Below are 9,496 nucleotides of genomic sequence, written 5' to 3' on the forward strand. Positions count from 1 at the left end.
CACAGGGCAGCTGCACATGCGCAGCACGATGCAGGAAATGCGCCAGCCAGGGCCCGCTCCAGGGAGCCAGACACACACCAGGACTCTCTTTCCCGTGAGTCTACGCGCCGACAGGTTTAGGGAACGTCTTAAAACTCTGTACATCATCGAGCCATATTTTGAGAATTGGCCGCTAAGACCAGGCACTCAATTTCCCCTTTATCTTCACTGCTGTTAGGGCTCAAGGAAAGGTGTCGCCTCAACTAGGAGGCGGTGCGATTGTGTCCTGGATCCCTGATCTTTTCCCTGCGCTGAGATCTTTTGGGTTAGAACTGAGACTCCCCCACCACCAGCAGAGGGGAAGGAAAGGGTGGATCATGTCCCCTTAACTGAAATACCTGGAGAAGTTTCGATGAAAGACTAGCATCCAGTTTATGCCCCGCCGTGACGTGAATTACTATCACCCGTGGGCGTATAGTTTCTCCAAGGAAGAACAAGAATACAGACATTGTAGCTCTAGTGGATTAGACACCTAATGCATAAAAAGTATCGGAAAGTCAGAAAGGAAACACAAACCACAAAATAAAACAAATACCTGGGATCTAACCTCTCAAAGAGGATGCAGTTTGTGGTAGGGAACAGTGTCGTTGTTCAAAAATGGGATCAGAAGGACCATGATTATCGTTACTGTTTTGGTGAATTAATTTGACCGTGTCCTTGACCAATTGTTTCTTAAAAGCTGGGGTTGGGATTAAAACTAAAATCTCCTGCCAACCCAGATCCTCTCCAGAAATGTAGAAATGAGGAACAGTTTTGTTGTTGAATGACCATTAAGTCAAGACACTGTTACGCATTAGCAAGGGGACCACTAGTGAGACTGCAAAGAGAGAAAAGGACCTCATCTTTTTATCCAGCTCAGCACAGATAATCCAGTAAGTACATGTTCTCAAGGTTGCCTCCTGTAAGGGGACTAGACAGCCCCATTTGCTGTGCACTCTTTCATAGTTCATCCTCAATTCACCTGGTAGTCAGGGTGGCCGTCCACCTGTACCCAAAGGAAAAAGAAAACTTCTATCTCTATGACAAGCAGGGAGTTATAGCTCAGAGCGAGGTGCCTAACATCTAGCCCAAAGGCCCATGGTGACAGAGATAGGGACAGTATCTTCCCTGAGGTTTACATTTTAAAGAGAGAGCTCTTATCAGGCCCTTAAAAAACATCCCTGGGTTGTAATGCTGGGGAGAGTCTTACTTAGCTTTTCAAAGATTTAGATACATATGAAACTGACAGAGGAGGTATTTATAGTACAAGTTTTCTACAAAATGCTCTTAAAAAAAAATTCAACTGATTCACCTAGATGAATGGGCCCATCACCCATTCCTGCTTTCCCCAGCTGACCTGCAGCATTAGACGAATCCCGAATGCCGCACAAACGGGTGCGCCTCCCAAGTTGCTCTGGGAAGGGGCTGCGTGGCCAGGAAGGGTCTTTCCCGGCTTTGCTGCTATCAAGCGTGGCCTGTGCCTGAGTTCTCACAGAGGCAATGCTGCAATGGGAGCAAGCGAACCACACTTCCTCCGGGCCTGAGCCAGGAAAACATCCAGGGACCATTTCCCCACATAGTTTTCCATTTTCACCAGGTGAAGGATGGCAGCTTCTCTGAGCAGCTTGGAACTGCCACGGTGAAGTTGAACGGAGGGCCCGTCAGCCTGGGTCCCCCGCCTCCGCTGCTCACTTGTACTACTGAATACCGTCATGTCTAAAAATCAAATACTCGAACCCAGTTTCCCACCTCAACAAAGAAAATGAGACAGTGCTCCCAAAGTGTCTTATGAATGACAAATCTTTATTTCAAAAGACTTTTTCTAACATAAATGGGCACACCGATGTTTCGACAACTTTTTGTAAGACTTGGCAGATGGGCGATGAATCCCAGAGTCCAGCGAACCTTCTTTGGGGATCCACCAAGAATACCTCAGCCATGAGGGAGGGGGGTATAAAAGTTAACGAGCAAGATTTGCCCGTAATAATTAGCTTCAGACACCAGACCTTCGAGGGCAACAGCTAGCACCTCTCCTCCATGTCCCCGTCACGGAGTTCTCTTCTGTGATTTAGCAGTCGCTGTCATTCTTCCAGGGGTTTTTCTAGGTCTTTCAGGTCACAGAAGGGGAGGTACAGTGACCACTGTTCCCTGGAGGATGACAGAACGGGCAGATGGGCAGCCCCTGGCAAGGGGTGAGCTTCCTGGAGGAGAGGGCAGTTTCTTCACGAGCACATGCACTATTGGGTGGGTGCTCAGGACAAACTCCGATGGCAGGTCTCCTTGTCCACATCAGCACCGAGGCTGCTGGATGGGTTGTCGTGGGCCAGTTGGCAGGAGGATTGGAGGCTGGTTCAGAAGGCCCGCTCAGCATGGACTCAGCCTGGCCACAGCACTGCCATGTGAGGCCCAGATCATAGTTGACCTCCCTTCTGTTTATTTCACTCAGCAGTGACATTGCTTTCTTTAGGATCCCCATTGCCCTGACCTGAGTGGCACATCCAACCCGGAGATTTCCAAATCCGAGTGTGCGTCCATGAGAAAGTTAAATCAGGCCCCACCTCAGTTCTGTTAGAATCTATGGGGCTGGGTCCAGGCATCTGTATTTGAATTTCTCCATGTGACCCTCACGTGGAAAGGACGGTGTTTGTATAGCACTTCTGCTTCACTCTGCTGATATTTCTGCCCTGTCGCTACAGCCACTGTGGTGAAACCGCTCCACAGGAGGAGTTTCCCCCAAACATGTCACACCCAACGTGGGCTCTTTAGTCCACTTTTGAACAACATACCGACGTATCTTAAGATGGGCACTGCCTAGTTGTGACTTATCTAGACAAGGTGGCTATTTCCTGCACTTTGTACTTGCATGTGCTCCCCATCTTCACAGAAACATCATAGTCTGTCTTGAATTGGAGATTCCTCCATGTCGTCTTTTTGTGCATGTGACATTTTATTCATAGGATACACAAATGGTAGTGAAATTTCTGGGTCAAGAGTGATGCACACGGTCAAAAATTTGTTCTGTAGACTAGAGTTTCTTAACTGGAATCGAGGGGCAGACTTTAGGCAATCCACAGACTCCTTGAGATTGGAGACACCATGTGAAGTGTCAGGGTGTGTGTGTGTGTGTGAGCACAGGTACAGTTTTCCATGGTCTTAGGTGCTCAAAATGTCCCTTGACTCAAAGATGCCTGAGGGTAGAGGCTGTGCATCCCCAGCACAGAATCCTGAGCAGAGTGTCAGTAACCACGGAGCAGAAGAGCTTGGCCAAATTGAGTGTTTTAGTGACTTTTTAATCCAGAAGTCAATGTACCTGGGATGGTTTCTACATACTTATTTCACTCTTGTAAGGTCTTCCCATTTCCGCTTCCCCTCAGTTTCCTCCTCACTTCCCTTCCTCCCCCACAGACTATGCTCTGAAATAGGATCAGGAAGGAGGGAGAGAGTCCAACGTGTCTCCAGTCTAGAATGGAGAGAACAGGGCATCTGCTGGGGAGGGATGACGAGGCATCCGGACCCCTGGAGGATGGCTGAGGAGGATGGTCAGAGGTGGGGTCAGTGGCAGGAGTTCTCGCTTACCCCTGAACTCCAGGAGAAGTGCACACATTGGTTTGGCAGTTACTCGCATTTTCCTTCAAACTGGTTGCCAGGTTGGAATGACTATGACATCAGAGGCTTCCGGCCTTCCTGATTGGAAGGACCAAACTCCGTGGTGCTTGGCAGCGGAGGTGGCCAACAGCATCTTCTCAGAGCTTTTCTCCGCTCCTAGCTTCTCCACAGCTTGGAGAAGGGATAACGGGCTTATATTCAGCCAGAATCCAGAGGAGGATTTTGGGCAGACTAGGGTGTAGCTTTCGTGGCAGGGAAGAAAGAATTTGAGAGAAATCATGAGCAGTCGTCCACCAAGTCCCCAGCCTGGCACGTCAGGGTACCCCCTGGAGGTGATAGTGAATGAAGAAAGCCCAGGACCATCAGGTGAGGAAGCTGGAGTGAGAAGGGGTCTGAGAGGGTCGACCAGTAAGGAGGAGAAGGAACAGAAGTCAGGAAGGAGTAGCTGAGCAGGGTGTGTGTGCGAGAAGGACAGATGCCGAAAGCCGGGGATTGGAGAAGGAGCACACAGGAGCGGGGGACCAGGATATCCACATGGAAGGAAGAGAACCTGGGAAGCAAGGGAGGAGGGTTAGGAGCTGAGATCCAAGGATGAGAAAGGGGAAGAGAGGAAACAAGTAGAGGCTTCCTTTTGTGTTCTTTTCCAAATGAGAACATTCTCTATAATGCGGAGGAGTTTAGAGCACAGGGCGGGGGAACAAAGACCAGGCGAATGGGAGCAGATGGATGTCATCGAGGAGCAAGATGGAGAGATGGATTGGGAGAAGGCCAATAGTCTACGAGGCTGCAGAGAATGGAGAGGAGGTTTGGTTTTCGGGGTGGCTGACGCTTGGGTGACCAATGGCTGAATTCCAAAGACAGAAGCTTTAAGTGTTGGCCTGGTCTCTTTCCTCAGCCCGCTGGGTAGATCCCAGGCCCCTGCCTGAGTCCTCGGGCCTGAAGAGGAAGAGGGAGTGGTCGGAGTCTCTCCAGGAGGAGACGGAGGAGGAGACAGCCGCCAAGGCTGAGGACAGCTGGGTGGTGGAGTGGCTGTGTGGACTCAGGATGAAGCTGAAGAAACAGCGGGTGTCCACAGTGCTGCCTGAACACCACGAGGTCTTCAACACACTGCTCGGTAGGAAGAGCCCCCGACAGCACCCTCCATCCTATTCTTTTTTTTTTTCGCTTAGGAAGCCTGTCACTCAGCTAACATCTGTGCAATCTTCCTCTATTTGGTTTGTGGGTTGCTGCCACAGCATGGCTTGATGAGTTGCACATGGGTTCGCACCCAGGATCCAGCACCATGAAACCTGCGTGGTGAAAGTGGAATGCGCGAACCTAACCAAAACACTGCAGGGCCAGCCTAATCCTATCCTTTTTTTAAAAAGCGAAGAAACTTCCAATGACTACCCATTTCCAGTGGAAAAAAAATTCACTGCCAGGTGCTGTGCTCTCCTTCTTGGAGCACTGAGTAACGATCACTCGCTGGGGACACTTAGGCGTCACAGAGGGTTGGGCTAGACTTGGGAAGAGTGTGCACTTGGGATAAGAGCTTGGTTTTGACTGTCCCTCTGAGACGTCTTCACTCTTGCTGGCCTTTGAATATGTCTAAGGGGGATGGCAAGCCTCCCTCTGCACTCTGATGTGGCTGTCAGTTGAGAAAGTGGCTGAGTGACTTTGCGGCCCCTGCAGTGTACACTCATGCATGGTGAGGGAGCATCACTGTTTATGTCAGATCTGAGCCACGCAGACATGCGACAGACACCTACCTCTCACTCAGCCGCCCCAGGCAAGGGGGGCACCATCTTTCTTGAATGGTCTTCTCTCCCCTTTTCCCATCAGCCTCACCCTTGGCCACAATGCAAACACTTCTCCCAGGGAGGCCTGGTCCTCCTTACTCTGGAATGCTCCCAAAGCAGCCCTGTTCTGGTTGTCACCCTAACATGTGCCCTCTCTTCTCAGAGGATCCTGTCGTTAAAAGATTCCTGGCCTGGGACCGAGATCTGTTGGTATCTGACAAGGTACGGTGTTTTCCGCTCAGATGGACTCCTGCTCCAGCATCTCTCCTGGGGCACGGGAGCACTCTCAGATGCCACAGGTCACTTCCCTCTCCACCCGGACGCCTGTCCCAGGTCCCGTCGGGAGCCTCGTGGTCTCTTGCAGATCCTCCGGGACCTGAGCGGGAGGCGAGCCCCTTTCATTGTTGCCACCTTAAGTCCTCTCTCCTCTCAGCTCCTGGGTCTCCCTTTTGCTCCAGCTTATGAAAGGCTCTCCTGTGCGGGCCGTCCTCAACACAGACCCTCAAATGAGCAGAGCCCGCCGTCCTGGGAGCATCCCAAACTCTGACCCTCTGACGCCCCCTGCCCCTCCTCAAATGCGCAGGCTCACTCAACACGGGGGGTCTCCTCTCTGAGTAGCAGCAACACCTGCCCCAGTTCCCGCCCCCTTATCCCGCTGTTCCTCCCGCTCCAGGGTGGGACATCCTTGGTGATTTTTTCCCCTCCTGTTTCCATCAGTATCTGCTGTCCATGGTCATAGCTTATTTCAGCCGGGCTGGCCTCTTCTCCTGGCAGTACCGGAGGATTCATTTCTTCATCGCTCTGTGAGTATTTCCCCTGCTCCCTTCAGTCAATGTTCTGCCCCCTGGGAGGGTGGAGGAGAGAAGTGGGACCCTGCCCTCTCCTCTGCTTGAACTTATTTGTCCAGTTTCCTCTCTGCATAAAAATGACAGGGTTACTGTGTAGTGTTTTTTCATGCTGTTCTTTGCAAAAACAAATAATGGAAAGGTCAGTTAAAAGATCAAACAAAAGAAAACAGCAAACATCCTAAAAGTAGGGAAAGGAAGAGCTGACAGCTTCCTGCCCCCAAGCAAACAGGCCATCGAAGGTGCCCTTTCTGATCCCCTCTGTCCTCCCAGATCAACACCAAGTGTCACTGTCCCCCTCCTCTGGATTCCCAGGACGAGGCAGTTCAGGTCCTCGTGACCTCACACAGATCTATCATAAAATGCGGGTGTTTCCTACATTCTCCCCCAGGCCAGTGGGCTTTATCTGCCTGAATATCCTTCCAAACACAGGTCTAGCGCCTCCACACCCTCCTTCACCGTTCCCTGGGCTCAGTGCCTCATAAATCAAGGCCAGAGTCCTCCGTTTGAATGAAACCCTCTCTAGTGTCTCCATCAAACCCACTCTCTCCTGATATTTCATCCCTCTGGTCCACTGCTCCCTCCAAACACCCTTCCCTCTGCTTCCGTATGGTGCTTTCCGTCTAGCTGCCCCTCACACGTATTTATCTGGAGAAAATGCTTCTCCTTAGAGTCGGTTCAAACATCGGAACCTTCCTGACGCCTTCCTGGCCCTCCCTGACTTCTGCCTCCCGGTAGCACTTTAATTATAATGCGGTCTCTTGGATTATAGTTATTTCTTCTCTCTCCGCTCCCCTTCTTTAGCCCATTAGACTAGACACCTGTTGACGGCAGGTCCTGTCAAAACCTCAGTGCATTCTCAAAACACTCAGCACAACTCTTCTCATTTTGTAAAAGTTTAAGGTATGTTGTGTCTAAGAGGTGATCAGTATTGCATTAGGCTATGAGATAAAGCATTTACTCACTCATCCATCCATTCAATCATTCATTTAACAAAACCATATCAAGTGTTTCCTGCATGCCAGGGAATACGAGGTGACAGGAAGAGACAGTCAAGATGTGCTGTTGAATTAATGCATCAATAGGAACCATGGCCTGTGTCAGTCACTTGGCGGGAAGGGATGAAGTCAGAAATAGCGCCGCGGCCCTTCCCGCCCTCAGGAGCTGCATGTGTGCTCACAGTCTGAGGAGACGGCTGTGGGCACAGACACCCGGGGAAGGGAAGAGGGGTTTTGGGTTTTGTCTTCATCATCAAAGTGTGAGAGGCATCCTTTGGGTCCCTGCCCAGCAGTGGTGTTTTGGAGGCTGGGTGGCACTCTGAGACGCTGGGCAGGGCTCCGCAGGTCCTGTGTGAAGATGATGAGCCTGCGTCCTGTCTGGGAAGCTGACCCCAGGCGGAGGGCCTTCCTGGTCTCCTCCTGAGCAGCATCCTGATGTCTCCCCCAGCTACCTGGCCAACGACATGGAAGAGGATAACCAGGCCCCCAAACAGGCCATCTTTTCCTTCCTCTATGGGAAGAACCGCGCTGAGCGCCCCTTGTTCCACAAACTGCGATTACAGTTTGTCCGTTCCATGGACTGGAGGATGAGGGTCACCCGGGAAGAGTGCGAGGAGGTGGGTGGGCTTGGGGGCTGGGGGAGGGGCAGGGCCCAACTGCAGAGAGAGGGGATCCTGGAGGATTGGAGTTGGGACTTGGGAAGAGAAGGAACTGGAGGCTGGACAAGGGTGGGTGGGGGTCCAGCTGCAGAGTCGTCATCTCTTCAGGAGGCTGTTTGTCTTTCCAGATCCAGGCTTTTGATCCCGATCTCTGGGTGTGGGGCCGAGATCGCGCCCTCCTGCCCCAGGGCTCCAGGGACCGTGGAGGCCTGAGGGAAGGTAGGTCTGTGTCCTCTCAGGTGTGGACAGGACGGTTTCCTGTCTGTTTAGGAAACCTGAGGAATCCACTTGCTGGGCCCACCGTCAGGGGCCCCCCACCCCACGTCACCCTTCCACACACCGTGCAGTCGAGCAGCCGCGCTCCGCCAGACACCGACCCAGCTGCAGCCACGAACTGACAGCCACACACACGCACGGCCTCGGGGGCTGCGTGCGTGGCCACACCTCAGGAACCAGCTTGTCACCGAGGCCTGGATTTGGCTGAAATCACTGCACCCAAAACAGTTGGGTCTTAATAATAGCTTCAGTGAAACAGTGATTTTTATGAAAAATGAATACGTTTCCCATTTTTTCCATATATTGTGTTTTTCAGTTTCTTTTTTTTAACTCATTTTTGGCCTGTCATCCTTCGGGGATACCAGCCATAGGAACTTGTTCACAAAAAGTCAATGCTTAACAAGAGGATGTTAGATGGGACAGTCTACGTAGCCAATCAGACGATAAATGACGACCAGCTATGTTTTCAACCAAATTTACTTTCAAACAAACTGCTTGTGGCCAGATCTCCCATGAGCCCTTCCTTTCGCCCGACTCGCCCCTTCTGGACCAACCTCTCCTCTTGCACCATTGCACTTTTTCCCGCAAGTTTCTGGTCAAGGAATGTGTCGGAAAGAGCAAAGGCTAAGAAAACTAGCTTCAGTGCGGCTGCTGACAATCAACACGTGAGAGTGGGAGATTTGGGCAGAGGATGAAGCAAAGATTTGGTTTAAACCTGTGAACTAGTGTCTTAGTCCATTAGGGCTGCTAACAGAGTACCGCAGGCTGTGTGGCTGATGACCAGCATTGACTTCTCGCAGTTCTAGAGGCTGGAATTGGGAGCCCAGAGGAGCAGCGTGGTCAGGTTCTGGTAGAGACCGTCTTCTGGGTGGCCCACTGCCTACTTTTGCTGTGTCCTCACCTGGTCGAATGGGCCAGCCAGCTCTCTGGGGTCTCCTTTACAGGGGCACTGATCCCATTCATGAGGGCTCCACCCCATGACCGAATCACCTCCCAAAGGCCCCATCTCCCTACACCACGGCCTTAGAGGTTAGGATTTCTGCGTGTGAATCTGGGGGACACAAGCATTCAGACCACAGCAGCAGCCAAGATTAGGGCTAAGTGTCATGGTTAAACATTGGGATCCAGGGTTAGCATTAGGGACCAGGCCTTCATCCTCAGGGATCTGGTCTCATGGTTCCTGAGGCTGACAGGTTAGTGATGTTCGTAGTGTGGTTGGAAGTCCAGATTTTAAGCAGCACAAAGGACGAGGTGCAAGGTAAGCCTAAAGCAGCATCTCCTCCACGTGGGCGCCACTCCCTGAGCAGCATCCCCCA

General features: G+C 51.6%; 1 protein-coding gene across 1 annotated transcript; it reads left to right on the forward strand.

Annotated features, from left to right (window-relative positions):
- Positions 1-3,902: 3,902 nt before the first annotated feature.
- LOC124242039 (speedy protein E4-like) lies at positions 3,903-8,302 on the forward strand. The gene is made up of 7 exons (XM_046666525.1): positions 3,903-3,990; positions 4,520-4,738; positions 5,566-5,624; positions 6,120-6,205; positions 7,694-7,862; positions 8,033-8,123; positions 8,175-8,302. Exons 1-7 carry the CDS (start codon positions 3,903-3,905, stop codon positions 8,300-8,302), a joined length of 840 nt encoding a protein of 279 aa, XP_046522481.1.
- The last annotated feature ends 1,194 nt before the right edge of the window (positions 8,303-9,496 follow it).

This window comes from Equus quagga, chromosome 7 (genome assembly GCF_021613505.1).
Source record: "Equus quagga isolate Etosha38 chromosome 7, UCLA_HA_Equagga_1.0, whole genome shotgun sequence".
NCBI lineage: Eukaryota > Metazoa > Chordata > Mammalia > Perissodactyla > Equidae > Equus > Equus quagga.